Raw genomic sequence first — 17,157 nt, 5'->3', positions numbered from 1 at the left:
AACATATTACAAAGCTACAGCAATGAAAACATTATGGTGCTTGCATAAAGGTAGATGCATAGTGTAATGGAACAGAGTGGAGTCCAGAAATGAACCTTTAATTTATGGTGAAATGATCTACAAGGATACAAAACCATGCAGTGGGGAAAGATTAATCTCTTCAACACATCATGTTTTAAAAAGTGGATACCCACATGGGAAAGAATGAAGTTGGATCCTTACCTTATGCCATGTATTAAAATTAGCTCAAAATGGATTAAATACTTAAACATAAGACCTAAATTCCTACATGAAATCAGAAAAGAAGCTTCCTGACATTGACTTTGGCACTGATTTCTTAGGTATGACACCCCCCAAAAATAGGCAACAAAGGCCCAAATAGACAAATGGGACTTCATCAAACTTAAAATCTTTTGTGCATCACGGAACAGTGTGAAAAGGAAACCCGTGAAATGGGGGAAAATATTTCAAACCATTTATCTGATAAAGGGTTAATATCCAGAATATATGATGAACCCCAACAACTCAACACCATCAAAAAAAAAAAAACTCACTTAAAAAGTAGGCAAAGGATTTGAATAGACATTTTCCCAAAGATATATAAGTGGCCAGCCAACAAGCATATGAAAAGATGCTGAACATCGTTAGTCATCAGAGAAACATAAATCGGAATCACAGTAGATAATTACCTCACACCCATTAGGATGGCCATTGTTAAACAAAATCACAGAAAATACGAAGTGTTGGCCAGAGTGTGAAGAAACTAGTCCCTTTATGCACTGTTGGTGGGAATTTAAAATGGAACAGCTCCTACAGAAAACAATATGGTGATTCTTCAAGAAATTAGAAGTAGAATTACTACATGATTGAGTAATCTTACTTCTACATATATATATAAAAGACTTGAAAGCAGGATCTGAAAGAGCTGTATGTACACTCATGTTCACTGCAGCAGCATTCACAATAGCTAAGAGGTTAAAGTGGCCTAATTGTTTGGATGAGTGAATAAAGAAAATGTGATATATATTTACAATGGAATATTATTCAGCTTTAAAAAAGAGGGAAATCCTGACACATGCTACAACATGGGTGAATTTTAAGGATGTTATGCCAGTCACAAAAAGACATTGCATGAATTATATAAAGTAGTCAAATTCATAGAATCAGGAAATAGAATAATGGTTGCCAGAGGATGGGGGAATGCTGAGATGTTATTCAGTGGGTATAGAATTTCCATTTTGCAAGATGTAAAAGTTCTAGAGATTTGTTATACAACAATGTGCTGTAGTTAACACCACTGTACACTTAAAAATGTTTAAGATGGTAAATTTTGTGTGCTTTTTATCACAATTAAAGGAATGAAAAAGACAAAATACGCTTTATATAGTACATTAAGTTCTACATTTTTTTCTAATGTAAGATTTTAATGTTAGGTTGACTTGATTTCCCTTATATCTTTAAAATGAGTTCAGTCTATTTTAGAAGTAATCAAGCATGCAGGGCTCCTCTTAACTGATATTGTTAGAAGACTGATCAATGTTATGTGTCCCTGAATTTTTATATATGTGGTGATTTGCATTTAGCTTTTCTTTTTGTGGCATACAATCTTAACTGTTCCACTTTTTATTAATTCTTAGGGTACATTTAAATTCAAAGCAGAAAGTGACCTGTTCCTTGCTGAGCATCACAAACTTTTATTGTATGATGGCAAACTCTCTAGTGCCATTGCATTCACATACAATCCACGCGCTACAGATGCCCAGCTCTGCCTCGAATCATCCCCTAAGGACAATCCTTCAATTTTTGTTCATTCACCGCATGCGCTCATGCTCCAGGTACTAACTTTTAAGAATGTCTTTAATGGTGAATATTGATGTATTATTGAGGTGTATGTGGTAGCTTCTATTAGTAAATACAGTCAATGTAACATTTGTTGTTCCTGTTATGTTTTAATTGTTTTGAAAAAGAATCATTGAATGCTTCACCATGTCTTCTATTTTATAAGGATGTGAAGGCAGTTTTAACACATTCCATCCAGAGTGCCATGCATTCAATTGGAGGAGTACAAGTGCTGTTTCCACTTTTTGCACAGTTGGATTATAGGCAATATTTATCTGAGGAGGTTGACTTGACTATATGGTGAGTGATTTTGTTTTTTCTTTAATTTGAAGTGAGAGTTATTTTCATCGAGCTGCACAGTATTTATTCAGTGTATTAAATTTGTTGTAAGGTTAAAAGAGAATATAAAGAAATTTGTGAACTATAATTATTATAAATTCAATAATAATAGTATTAATTTAAATTCTTTATCAGTAGGAAGCTTTAAAAACATAATAAAGTTTTTGAATAAAGTTGGGAACAGTGATAATGAATTTATCAGAAATGAATTCAGTTGTCTACAATGTATTTTTAAAATATTTTGAATTGTTATTTGGCAGTGATTTATTACAATAATTTAGCTTTTGATGGTTATTGATTGCAAGCAACTAATTAAAATCTAAAATTTTTGAGCAGTTATGTGATTTAGTGTTTTTTTAAAGTGTACATTCAGCACCTTTGTGTCTGCTGTTGAGCGTAAAGAAGAGAGACATATAAATTGCAGGATAAGTTATAAAATGTTTAAGAGAATGTTGAAATTTTTCGCAGCTGTGTATTCTAGTGAAATTATAGTAATTATATTTCATTTATTACTTGAGCAATTTTAATGTTTTTTGTTCTCCCTTTTTGAAATTCTTTTTAATTTCTAATTTTATGCATAACTTGACATATACAATGTATGTATTTAAGGATGTAATTTTTTTCAGGTTATTTTTAGGCAAAAAATGATTTTTGAAAAAGAATTGTGTATTGAAGCTAGTATTGACTGCATTTTAAAAAATTAAAATTATTCTTAACATATTACTACTTCATAAATTTTTTTTTTATCCTGATCTAAAACCTTTGTAACAGGGCTCAGTTATTTTTTTTCCTTAGTTATCCTTTTTTTTTTTTTTTTTTAAACTTTTTAACATCTTCATTGGAATTGCTGACAGTTAAAAGCACTTTTGCGGAGGAAGTTGGCTGCTCTCCCTTTCTTTGTGGGAGTCTCTCTTTGAGAAGGACGCTAACAGCTCACCTTATTCCGTTCTATTTTGAGTAAAAGTTGTGCTGATGGAAGGATGACTATTGCCCCTATTCAGTTGTTTCAAAAATTTTTATTCATTTATTTATTTTAAAGTGGGGAGGTAATTAGGTTTATTTATTTAATTTTAGGGGAAGTACTGGGAATTGAACCCAGGACCTTGTGCATGCTAAGCATGTGCTGTATCACTTGAGCTATACCCTTCCCCCTATTCAGTTCTAAAAGTCTTCTATATTGACTATGATTTTTTCTGTAGGGATAATGAGCAAAATTCTTAAATTAGCGTCTGAAGGCTTCAGTTTGTCTACAATTTTACTTTCTCATCTTTCCCTTTAGGAAAAACTCTGCTCCATTCAAATTAGTCCAGTCTGGAGCCCTAACACATTTTGAGGATTTCTATACTAGTCTGTTTGCTCCGCATCTTTTCATTCTGTTTGTCCTCTAACCCTCCAAACTTGAATTTACTTGCTCATCCAAGTTACTTCCATTCTGAAAGGCTATGATATACTTTTATTATTATTTTATTACTTGTTTATAGACATTGCTAATTTTTCTCTATTTTTTGCATGTTTGTCATGTTGTTTCTAAGTAATTCACTTATTAATGTATTTGTGATAAAGTATATGAAATAAATATTTCAGTAATAAATCCTAATCTTACATTAGAATTTGAGTCCTAAAATAATGTTGGAGGCAGTTTTAGTAGAGCTTCAATTTCCTTGAAATGGACTCTTTTTATTAAGATAAATGAAGGACTGCATCTACTTAACCTTTTTTTTTTTTTTAAATAGAGTTTTTTTTTTTTTCAACCATTATATTTTTTCTTATTCCAGTTCAACTTTGCTGGCTTTTATCATGGAGTTGTTGAAGAACTCAATTGCTATGCAAGAGCAGATGCTTGCCTGCAAGGGCTTCTTGGTAATAGGATACAGTCTTGAAAAGGTAAAGTATGAAATGCTTTACATTTTTTATTCTTAATTTACAGGCCATGAAACTTGGTCTCCTAAGTAGCTGAGAAATTCTGTCTGCAGGTGTGTCTCCTTGGTTATGGAAAATTACCTAGATTAAGATAACCTTTAGTTACTTTACCTTGCCCCCACTGCTTTATTAGAGAAGTGTGGTATTGGGTCTTAAGGCATCTTTAACTTTGACCGTAGTTTGTGAAACAGTTTTTTTTTCTGGTATTGACAGCCTTTAATTTACTTACTTTGCCTTGTGTTGGTAATGACCTTTGAAATATTTTCTCAGTCTTCCAAGTCCCATGTCAGCAGAGCAGTACTTGAACTTTGCCTTGCATTTTCGAAATATCTGAGTAATCTGCACAATGGGATGCCCCTACTCAAGCAGTTGTGTGATCACATTCTTCTTAACCCAGCTATTTGGATTCATACCCCTGCCAAGGTAATACATATCTTGATTTTGTTTTTACTGTCTTTGCTAAGTTTTTGAACTTGAGAAGAGTGATAATTACGAGGATTTTCTTTTATTCTTTTACATGCTGTTATTGTAAGATTTCAGTGGATTGCATTTTTGACTAAGTATACTAAGTCGATATTTCCCTCCCTCCCTCCCTTCCTTCTTTCCCTTGTAGAGTAATACCAGTATTTTTAAAAAACAGAGCTATGGCTCTACTTTTCTGTTGTTAAATCAAATCAGATTTTATTTGAAAGAGAGTTTGATTTGTTAAAGATAAATCAAATTTGAATAGTTCAAATGTAACTGTGATTCCTATCAACTGTTGCTTTGTTCTATTGCAGAAGTACGTACATATATCTATGTATCTGTATGTATGTACACATACATATATATATATATGTATATACACACACATAAGATATGTTTTTTCATTCTCTAACTCACCATGCTCTGTCTGCCGCTTCTTTACACACATATCCCTTCCAGCAACATGATGAACTCCTGAGTTTAATTAATTCTTACAGGAGCAGCTGAAATGTCACTCTTTCTTGAAGCCTTCCATGATATACTGGTCTCATTTAATCATTTAAGTTTCACGTTAATTCAAATTATTAAATACAGTTATATTTTACACAGTAATGTATTTAGTAATAACAAAAACCAGTTGGTTTAAGTGAACATAAGTGAATTTGTGATAAAGAATATAAATGAAACCTTTGATATGTTGTAGTGTATTCAATTATCCTAAAAATTTAGTATTGCCAGTGTTAAGCAGGACTTGAAACAAATTTTTATTAAATTGCATAATTGTATCTGTCTTATCTGCAGTTTTGTTAGAGGTTGTGTTATTTCAAACCCATTAATTTCCTCTCTCCCTCTCTCCCTTTTGGTTCACTTGAAAGTGTTTATCATTGTTGAAGTTGGAATAGCACATACTTACTTTAGTTGTCAGTGTTAAGTTGCTTTTCTAGAGTCATAGTTTCTTATTTTCAGCTGCTCTTTTCAAATGTTAAGGAGAAAAACAGCTGCTGACTCTCTGATTGCCATTTGGAAATAATCAAAGGAGGCAGCTGGAGGTTGTAGCTTTTTATCTCCAGGTTCAAATTTGACCTCTTTCTTTTCTGTGACCCTTAGTCTTATTTCTTTTCAAGGATTGTTTCAAGTTACTTTTTAAACGTTTTACTAAACACTTCTTTATCTTACTAAGCAGCATATTTGTAAGGCTTTGGACCTCTTTTGATGTGGTCAAAAAGCCTCTTTATAAAATTTTTCATTATATCATTTCCTTAAGTTCCTAGTATTATTACACTCTATTTCTTACCTTTTCCTTGTTAATAATTTTCTTTAATTTCCTCTTTAGAATTTGCAATTGATTTGGTAATACTAAACTTAACTTTTGTTTCAGCCTTCTGCTTCGTGTATCCATGACGGGGGTTTATCTAATTTTATTATGAGGGTCGTTAATAACAAAGGGCAGATCCAAAGTTTGTTTGATCTGAAGGTCACACAGTTTGGGTGAGGAAGGGGCTTTTTATGAAAAGGAAAACAACATAATGCATACAAAATTCGTTTTAGGGTCATGGAAGGAACCTGTATAGATGGGTGGGTATATAGTTTAAGCTTCATTAACTTCATGGTAAATTCACCTCTGGTTACTGAAGTTAAGAGTATGGATATATGAATCAAACTCTGCCTTTAGACAAGGATACTCACAGTCATTTGTGGTATCCATTTATCTTTGGTCTGCTCAGAGACAGGCTTTTTAATGACCTAACTAGAGAGATGAGTTTTCTTGTAGGGAGTAGTCTTTCATTTGTTGAGTTGCTACTTTCTGCTGGGCACTATGGATACGGTGGTGAACATGACAGATGTAATTCCTGCCCTCATAAAACTTAGGTGTAATGGGAAAGACAGATGTTAACATGTAATTTGTGTGGTTATCAGATTATATAAAGAGTGAATGAAGAAAGGTTTATTCATAATTAGAATGTGAATAATCTTGTCTCCATTCTTACCTCAATTTGTTGCTGTTAAATCCTATTCATTTTCTTTAATATAGTATCATTCTCAATAGAGTGACTTTCTACAGTTTTTTTATATCTTAGTTTATCACTTTCTGTCTAGAATTCCAGTACGTTTTGAACATATCACTCTCATCAGATCATTTCTTAGCCCCCAAACTTGTAATGACTTCTCACTGTTTACTGCATTCAGTCTTCATACCAATTCTTCTTTCCAGTCTGAAAAACTTATTTATCCACAATGGCTGGGGAGTTACCAAAAGGTTATCCTAGAGTGGTAGTTCTTACTGTTGGGTGTCTGTATAGTTAGTTGGGAGAGGCTCTTTTTGGGAAACAAAAACAGAATTCCACTCTTTCCACCCTAGATTCTGATTTAATTGGTCTGGGACAGGACTCAGATATCAGTATTTAAATGTTTTTTAGGTGTTTTACTTCACAGTCAATATTGAGGATGGTTGTTCTAGATTTAGGGTAACCTTTTGTATCACCTACCATTTTCCCTGTTTGAAATTTCCTTTTTTGTTCTGTCTACCTGTTCTTTTGGGCATCTTCAACGCCTGCCTCAATACCTGCTCTATTAGTGAAGCTTTTCTTGACTATTTTAACTTATCCCAAATTAATTTCTCTGACCTCTGAATTCATAATATTTAGTAGCTCTGTGGCAGTCATTTTGCAACTAATTACGTATTGCCACATAACCTTTCTTATATTTCAGTAGGTGTCTTTATTACCTTTGGTTTTTCACTTAAACTTGTGTGTATGTTTTATCTTCTCAATTAGATTTTCAGCTACTGAGGGACAATGTCTATACCATTATTATTTCCAATTATACAGTGCTACGCATATAGGTAGATATAAATATTTTTGAATGACTGAACTAGCACGGTTAAGAATTTGAACCATGCCATAGAAAGCATTACATGTCTTCAGTAACAAACTGATTTTATCCATTTGAACAGCAGTAGCTACATCAAACTAACGTTATCTTTCAGCAAGTCTATGGATCATAACATATTTATGGTTTTCTAAACTACACTCGTCTTCTAAGCCTCAATTTTATGTGGTTCAGAATCTACCAGCTTTTACCATGTATGGTTCCTGATTGACTCCCTAATTCATTTAGCCTTGATTATTTATAGGACATCTGGAAGAAGGCACCTAATTGTTATCTTTCAGGGTTAAAAATGAAATACTTAATATTGTTTAGTTTAAAAAGTACATGCACTAGCAGTGCAATGAAAGATTACTGATTTTAATATGAAGTACAGCAAAAGTCGTCTTTATTTTGTGCTATTATGAGTACTGGAGTGTAGTTGTTTGTGAATTTTAGAGACTACAATGTTGTGGTTACAATCTTTGTAGTAATAAACTTATAACAGAATCCTGTTTTTCTAATAAATATTTTTTAAGGTAGGCTTTATATGTCTTTGTATGATTTTCTTTCTTCTGACCTATTCTTACTTTTTTTCTTTTGAGTTACTCTCACTTTTTTCTTTCTTTTGAGTTATTCCATCTATTAATTTTTTTTATAAAACAAGACAATTTCTAGCTTTTTAAAACAACCATGCATAGCATAATAGTAGGTTTATTATAAAGAAATTATCCATGCTTGTGAATAATTGCTGATTGCTAAATAGGAATCAATTTTCTTCCATGAAGTAGTGCTGCAAAAATTTGATGTAATTGGGGTTTTTTACTTTAAAATGCTACTGTAAAAGAAGAAATTGCTTGGTTTCATCTTACAAGGAGTATATGTGCTTGTGAGTATGTTTACATAGATGTTATTATCAAGGTCAGTATCTTACTTTTTGGAACAAGTATGATCCAAGTAGAACAGCCTGAGGGTATCAGTGGAAACAGGTAGAATGCTGGTCTGCTTCTTTGATTTGAGCTCTTCATTTTGATTCTCTAGGTTCAGTTGACTCTCTATACTTACCTGTCCACGGAATTCATTGGCACAGTCAACATATATAATGCCATTCGGAGAGTTGGAACAGTGCTTCTCATCATGCACACACTGAAGTACTACTACTGGGCAGTGAATCCTCAGGATCGGAGTGGTATCACCCCAAAAGGATTAGGTATATCATCTGCATCTATATATTACGTTCTAAATATGGCAAGTCAGGATTTCCTTCCTTCCTTCCTCCCTTCCTACCCTTTCTTCACAATACAATTACATTATTCTGAAAATTTTTCTAAATCTCATCGTGGCAACTTTTATTTTAATCTTGTTGATGATTTTAATAGTTTGTCCTTAATTTTAGTAGTTTGTCCTAAATTGTGGTTGTCAGAGGTTAATAGCTTGATGCTTTTATAGAAGAATGCTGCTTTTGCTAGTTTGAGTTGTTTGGGGAGGAGATATGATTTGAATGATTTTTAAGACATTGAGAATAAGAAGAAATGCTATATTAGCAACTGGTATCAATGCTGAGGCCAGTTATCACAATGAGAATCATTGACAACTTTTTTTTTTTTTGGAGATGGAGATTTTTTGTAGGAGTAAGGAGTATCTGCTTCTAATAAATAATATAATGAGATTACAGAGTTTCAGTAGTTATTTTCCTGTATAATCAGGACTAAATTACTGGAAGGGTAACATTCATTCGTCATGTCAGTAGTACATGGAAGGGATCAAAATACAAATTTTGACAAATGGTGGCTGTTTTGGTTATAAGTATTACAACACCTACTTCAAACCGTCTTATATCGTAAACGGGATTTAATCAGCTCATATAAGCTGGCAGTTTCAGTAGAACTTAGTGCAGAAGTTCTGAATATGGCCCTTGGACCCAATTTGTCTCTCTCCATTTCCCACTGCTGTGTTGGCTCTTTTCATATATTCTCTCCCTTTGTAGGAGCAAGCAGCCACTCTCCCCTCACATCCTCACAACTTTAAATCCAGCAAAAGAGCATTTGCCTGCATCAGGCATTTCCAGTAAAAGTCCCTTTTCATCTCTTTGCTGCTCATTGGCTCAGGTTGCATCATGTATCCATCCGTGTGGCAGGTATTCTTCACATTACCCAGGCATGGAGGCTCTTCTTACCTCCGTAACACAAGATCTGAGAGTGAAGATAGGTTCAGTCCCTTTATAAACATGGAGGGCTGTTGCTTGAAATCAGGAAATAGATTCTGGAAAGTCAAACAAATACATTCTGATTGTACTGAAAGGCTCTGGGCATTGAGTGACTCACAAAGACAAGGTTTCGTATTTGTACGTTACTTATTTTTTTTAATCCCTTTCAAAATAAACTGGATTTATTCTCAGAGAATATGCTATGTATGATTTAGAAAGCTGTGAGGACACACAGAAGGTAAATGATCTGTTTAAGCTGGCAAGGTTGTGGCCAATCTAGTTAGGCCATAATTTCCCGGTAATTATTTCATGGTGCTGTAGGTGTATCATGTCCTGTCCTGGGTGTTAGTATTGTATTGTTGCTTTGATTTTTATAACTGATTAGTGACCTTGGGAAAGTCTCATACTTCAAGTGAGAGAGCTGGATGAATTTTGTGGTTCTGTTGTAACTTCTAACCTGTTCTTTGTCTAGGAATTGTCATATGGAACAAATTTTAAACAATTTTCTTCCTATTTTAATTGATCTGTTCAAGGTCATGGTGGTCCTATGCTTTGGTGGTCTAGGGACTAGCTGTATATAGTGATTAGTGGGAGGAAAAGTGCAGAAAATATGAGGTGAACAATTACCTAAATTAGTATCTTAGAACAATGGGTGTTTTGTTTCAAAAACTTTCTTCTTTGGAATTATATGTTTGAGACATGAAAATTGACTATAATGTGAGCCATGTGTGACCAAGGACTTTTTCAAGAAGAGGAGACTCGTCAGAGGTAGTCAGCATAATGTTTCCCTTCTTCATGAATGATACTGTGTTGAGGTAAACTTTTTGAGGTTTTTATGTTTGCTTATACAATGGTAACACTAGAAAAAAAGTTTTTTAAATACTAAATTCACATCCAAAGTTTAGATTTCTTTCTTTGTAAACTTATGTTACCATAGTAACATTCTCAGAGAGTCTTTTAAAACAAAATATAAATGCATGTTACTGTGGAATACAGATTTAACTTATTGCCTCATGTTTTGAAATTCCTTTGACTTTCCTCAAAAACAAACTTCTTCATTGCAGTTTCAACATAACCTATTTTGTACATTTAGAGCGTAGTATATACAATTGCATGTGAGACTGAGTGCTTGTCTTTTTAGAGACATAAAACTCTTTAGGAGACTGACCTTTATGTTTCTTGTAAATAAGTGGAAAAACTATTGGGAATGAGTATTTTATTTGCTTTGATGTCTTTGAAATACCCAGTATGTGTGTTTTTTTTTTTTTTTTTTTAAAGATGGACCACGACCTAATCAAAAAGAAATACTTTCCCTACGAGCATTCTTGTTGATGTTCATTAAGCAATTAGTGATGAAGGTGAGTTTGTATTTCTTACCCTATAGCACGTGTGTATTGTAACTTACAATTTCACATAAAATAAAATCTTGGTTTATTTACTCTTTGCTCTGTTAATAGGAAAACACTTTGAGAGATATTTATTTACTCCTTTGTATTTTGTCCTTCTTTCTTAGGCATCTGTTGATAAACATTAATGCAGACTTGGAGATTGTTAATTGTAATATATATTACATGAATTTCTGTGTCTAGGAGTTCAAGTGTATTCATTCTTTCATTCAGCAAATATTTACTGAGTTCTGTTACTTGTGCTATTCTTAGAACTGGTGATGCAGGAGTCAACAAAGCCTCTCAAGGAGGTTTCATTTTTAGGGTCTCCTTGTACTTGATATTCAGATTTTGAGAAACAATTTTCCTGTGTAAATGTCCATGATATGTATATAGGCCTTTAGAAATGATGACATTTCCCCATTTCATTCTATTACAGGTAAAGTAAAATTTAATATTATTTTTTAATGAATGTGTTTTGGTTTTGTAAGATGGCAGTATATAAATGTGTTTGTGGCCAATATTCTATTCGGTATTTTCCTGTATCATTTTATTTCTTACTCTTACAATTTAATGCTTTATTAGCTGTCATGTAATATTGTGGTAAGTAGATCTAACTTTTACTATATCTTCCAGACTCAGATAGTTTATTTCTATTTATTAAAAAATTTATCCCTTGAATTGTCTGCTTCTATTTTTACCTAGTGTATTTTGTTTCCTAGTTCTCTTTCTTACAGTTCTTTTTTGAGATTTCAGCTTTATGGTTAATAAATTAATACAGTAGCTTGAAATTTTCCATAATAAATTCATATTTTAAAATAGTGTTTTTCCCAGTGAAATTACTATTCAATTTTTAGTACCTGACATTTTAACCTGGCAATTTAACAACTGTTCATTTTACTCCAAATTTAATAGAAAAAAATAAATAGAAAAATTGTCTTGTATATTTAGAGGAGTGATAGGTGTGAGTAATATCCTTTTACTTATTGTTTATTATTTTTCCTTAGTTCAAGATTCTGTAGCTTTACTAGATAGGTTATATGTCATAAGATGCTCAAAACAGGATTCTGATGTCAGATCTCCTTTGACTTCTACAGAGTCTTGCATATGGCATGTCTTTAGTGCTTCCTCCAATTTTTATTTTAAATTTAGATTCTATATTCCATTATCTTTTATATTTATAGCAGCTGACCACATTGACAAATCTATGTGTATAATTTTTTTTTTTAAGTTTTTTATATGTAAGATTCTTGTATTATGTTTTTAAAGGATTCTGGAGTAAAGGAAGATGAGCTACAGGCCATCCTTAATTACCTTCTCACTATGCATGAGGTAACATTTGAATTTTATATTTGTGGTTTTATTTTTTAAAGCTGCATTATGGGCTTTTTTTAAAAGTAAAAAAGTTAAAGAAATCTTTTATTAATCATATAACTATAATGGAGAGTAAATGTATCTAGGAACTAAATCTTAGGAACCTTCATTTAAATATTCTTTATACCACAAAATTCCTCTGAGAATAATCGTGAAAGACTTTAAAAGCTGTTAAAATTAGATCTCATTGACCTAATAATAAAGTAAACCAGAGAATACTTTCAGTGTTTTTCCAGGAACCAGTTTAACAAATGGAAAAATAGGTAACAAAAATGACCAAAAATGATTGGACTTTTTAATTTATAACATCATCTTCCCACTGATTTTGCATGTTCAAATACTGTTAAGTTAAATAGCTCATTTATAATCAATTTAAAATTATGTGGTTGAAAAGGAGGCTAAAAAATAAATAGGTTGAAATATTTTTTAGCACTGGGAAAATGTAAAATATGCCAGATGTAGTCTAAATAAATTATCTGATTAAATGTGTTTTAAATAAGTAGAATTTGGAAATTGATTTCATATAAAATACAACATTTATATTATAACTTACATTCCTATGTTATAATTCATGTCTTGTGAGTTTACAGATATCTGTTACAGCATGAAATAGTACCTTTTAAAATCATTAATGGGTAAGAGATACTGTTTGGACCTATCTTTGTTAATTGGGGCAGAAAAGAATGGGGTAAATTTCCTGATTCACTTATATTTGAAACAAACATTAATGACTGTGATTTCATTTTTGTCTAGAGTAGGATATAATTTTAGATTTTTCTGACCCTGAAACCAAAATATTTCACAAGACAGAAACTGAAAGTCACAGTGATTTTCTGTTTTCTCTGAAACTATTAAGTCAGGAATTTTTTCAGGTCCTTGAAATAACACTTTTACAAAGGCTCAGTACCTTACTTCTAGATCATTTTCTTAGCATATTGAAAATTAAATATTCAGGTAGCTACCACAGTAGAAGTTCAAAGGTGTGAAGAAAAACCTGGAGGTGGTGGCAACAGAGATGAGTAACTGCTGCTTCTCTTTACTTCTTGGGTTAGTGTTGCCATGTTGGCCCTAATGGTATGCATCCATACTGGATTATTCAATGTGAAGAATTAAAAAAAATTTTTGTTTTTTGGTGAGGGGAGGTAATTGGGTTTATTTATATTTATTTATTTATTTATTTATAATGTTCGTCCTGGGGATTGAACTCAGGACCTCAGGCATGCTAGGCACGCGCTGTACCACTGTGCTATACCCTCCCACCTGCCCCTACCTCCCTGTGAAGGATTTTCTTGAAATTTCTAGATTTCAGAACTCACGTGTGTTCCTCTGCTATTCTGCAAATGTTACCAAGTTATACCACATACAGTAGTATATTGACTCAGTAAACATTTATTGATCATCAATATCTTTAATCCAGACAACAGATAATATATGAGAACTATCCAGCTATCATTTCTTAAATGGTTTTCCTTCGGAACTAGTTTCTTGACAGCCTCAGTGCTGAAAGTGGTCCTAGTTAAATAAGCTTAGGAAATGATACACAATATGTTTCCCCCAAGACCACTACCATATTCACAACATCTGTTAGCATATTAAAGGCTTTAATATGTCTTGCTGTAATATGTAATAAAAAAGAACAACCTGGTTTCTCCTCCTCCCCCAATTTCTTGATGTATAATCTTTCCTTTTTTTTTTTTTTTTAAAAAAAAAAACAAACCTGAAAGTCAGATCGCTTGTATCTATAGAGTATGTTTTAGGAAATCTTGATACAATATAATGTAAGAGACATTTTATATCTTTGATTAGGAAATTATCTAATTATTTGATGTATATTTTGAGTTATATAGATGAGTATGTATATGTAAAGAACTAGTTTGTTAAAAACACATATATTTGTCCATTTGTCTACTTATTTTTTTAAAGTTGAAATTTTTACTGTTTAAGAAGTAGCCATTGTTCAAATAAGTTATTTTTCTTTATTTAAAAAATTCTGAAATGGTTTTAGGATGACAATCTAATGGACGTTCTGCAGCTGCTCGTTGCATTAATGGCAGAACATCCTAACTCTATGATACCTGCTTTTGACCAAAGGAACGGGCTACGGTAAGAGTTCAACATATTGACAATTTTAATATGTTTTATATAAGAGGTTAGTTTGGAAATGGTAGATTTTTAGATATAAAAAGTATTACTGGATCTTATAAAATGAGTTAAGATATAAGATCCCTTTATTTCATGTGTTATGTTTTTGGAACAAATCTTTAATTACAGAGGCTGTGTTACGATTTAATGTGAGGACAGATCAGGCAAATTGTTCCAGTGTTTTGTGTGGTTAGTGATGTTACACAGCTGTTGTAATGTTGAATTCTTCAGCAGCATTATGTTTAGGTTTTAGAATAGTAGGATTCAATTGTGAGCCAAGAGAAGGTCTTTATCATCCCTTTAAAATATTACCTCTTCCACGCCAATCCAAAATCATCATTTTATTAGTCTACCTGGGATGCCATGACAAAGTACCCTAGTCCAGTTGGCTTATGCACCTGAAATTTATTTTCTCACAGTTCTGGAGACTAGAAGTTCAAGATCGAGGTGCCTGCAGGGTTGGTGTCTGCTGAGGGCTCTCCCTTTGGGTTGCAGATAGCTGTTTCCTGTTTAATCACATGACTTCTTTGTGTGTGCACAGACAGGAAGAGAGAGAGCATGCTCTTTGGTCTCATTTTATAAGGACACTCATCCCATTCAATGAGGGACCTACCTTTATGACCTGATTTAATCTTAATTGCTTTCTTGTAGGTTCCATCTCCAAATACTGCCACTGGGGGGCTTAGAGCTTTAACATTTGAATTAAGAAGCACATATTCAGTCCATAACAATCATCAGCAGCAAAAGAGAATACTTTTGTTTTAAATCTTTCATTTAATGAGAAGGTTTTGGGGCCACAAAAATTTAATAGCTACTTTGCTGGACGATCAGTTACAGTGACTAATTTAGTGTTCTAGTTGTAATGAATTTCCTCCATTAAACCTCTATTACAAATTCTTTACTTGCTACCTTTCAATACTCACTCTCTCCAAGAGAAGATGACTTTAAGCATTATCCTTATTTTTTCTATAGCTACTTGTTTTCTTTTTCTTATCTCTTTCCTTTTTTTAAAAATTATTTTATTTCATCTTTTTTTTTTTTTTTTTTTTTTTTTTTTTTTGAGTAGAGGTCCTGGGAATTGAACCCAGGACCTTGTGCATGCTAAGTATGTGTTCTACCACTGAGCTATTCCCTACCTTTTATACATTATTCTTAAGGAGTATATTTTCAGAGATCCCCAGAGAAACACAACTAAAATGGTAAAGAGTATGTGTATGTATATGAGAGAGAGAAAGAGAAATTGAAATTTATGTTAAGGAATTGGCTTATGTGATTGTGGAAGCTGACCGGTCCAAAATTTGCAGGTTAGGCTGGCAGGCTGAAGACCCAGATAAAAACTGATGTTGTAGTTTGAGTCCAAAAGCTGTCTGCCAGGAGAATTCCCTTTTCCTTTAGGAAAGTCAGTCTTCTTTTCTGTTAAGTCCTTCAACTGATTGGATGAAGCACCCACATTATAAAGAGTAATCTGCTTTACTCAGTCTACTGATTTAAATGTAAAAGTAAGTCCTGACCCCACAGAATGGTTTGGCAAATATCTCCTAGTCTTTCAATTTTCTTGTAGAGTTTGTATAGAATTGTTGGTATTTATTCTTTAAATGTTTGCTAAAATTTACCAGTGAAGTTACCTAGGCATGCAGTTTTCTTCGTAGGGATCTTTTTAGCTATAAATTCAATTTTCTTAATAGATACAGGACTGTTTAGGTGATCTGTTTCTTCTTTGATGAACATTGGTAAATTTGTATCTATCAAGGAGTTGTCTGTTTCATCTAAACTGTCAGATTTATTGATATAAAGTTGTTCCTTCATTTAAATATCTGAAAAGCTTGTAGTGATTTTTACCTCTCATTTATGATACTAATAATTTTTATTTTTTATTTTTTTTCCAAATCAGTCTGACCAGAGGTTCATCAAATTTATTGATTGTCACTGTTTTGGGACTCTTTTTCTTTTTGAACATAGGTGTTTAGTGCTTTAAATTTCTTCCTAAGCACTTCAGTTTAATGTCATTTTTATTCAATTTAAAATAATTTTTTTTTCATTTCTTGTTTTATCCATTTGTAATTTGAAAGTGTGTTCCAGAGATCATGTTTGAATTTTAATTCCATCATGGTCTATGAGGATCTTTGTATGACTTGAATCCTTTTAAATTTATTGATACTTGCTTTATGGTCTGGAATATGGTTATGTATCTGGGAAAATGTTCCATATGCACTGGGAAAGTACATGTATTCTGATGTTGTTGGATATTCAGTATTAGTAGATACTAGTATTCTGTAAATGTCAAGCAGGCTAACTTGGTTGATAGTGTTCTTCAGATCTGTTGTGCCATTACTGACCCTTGTCTACCTATTCTGTCATTTATTGAGATATGATTATGGAAACCTCCAACTATAATTATGTTTTTCTCTATTTTTCTTTCTTTGTATTTTTACCATTTTTTTTGCTTCATGTATTTTAACTCTGATATTAAGTACAACTATATTTAGAATTGTTGTCTTTTTGGGAATTGATGCTTTTATAATTATGTTATTACCTTTTTTCCCCCTAGAAATGTTTTTTGATGTGAAATCTACTTAGTTTGGTATTTATATTTCTAATCCAGCTTTATTTGCTTTGGGTTTG

The 17,157-nt window shown here is 32.5% G+C and overlaps 1 protein-coding gene across 1 annotated transcript in view; it reads left to right on the top strand.

Moving 5' to 3' along the window:
• LRBA (LPS responsive beige-like anchor protein) overlaps window positions 1–17,157 on the top strand; it is a 620,537-nt gene that overhangs the window by 92,318 nt on the left and 511,062 nt on the right. Inside the window, 8 exon segments of the mRNA XM_032464781.1 lie at window positions 1,638–1,835; window positions 2,006–2,139; window positions 3,954–4,062; window positions 4,369–4,521; window positions 8,470–8,638; window positions 10,913–10,992; window positions 12,289–12,351; window positions 14,399–14,496. Of these exon segments, the coding sequence (XP_032320672.1) occupies window positions 1,638–1,835; window positions 2,006–2,139; window positions 3,954–4,062; window positions 4,369–4,521; window positions 8,470–8,638; window positions 10,913–10,992; window positions 12,289–12,351; window positions 14,399–14,496 (1,004 nt within the window).

Source organism: Camelus ferus, chromosome 2 (genome assembly GCF_009834535.1).
Source record: "Camelus ferus isolate YT-003-E chromosome 2, BCGSAC_Cfer_1.0, whole genome shotgun sequence".
Classification (NCBI taxonomy): Eukaryota; Metazoa; Chordata; class Mammalia; order Artiodactyla; family Camelidae; genus Camelus; species Camelus ferus.
Note: the sequence above shows the minus strand (reverse complement) of the source record. Positions and strands in the feature narration are given on the sequence as shown.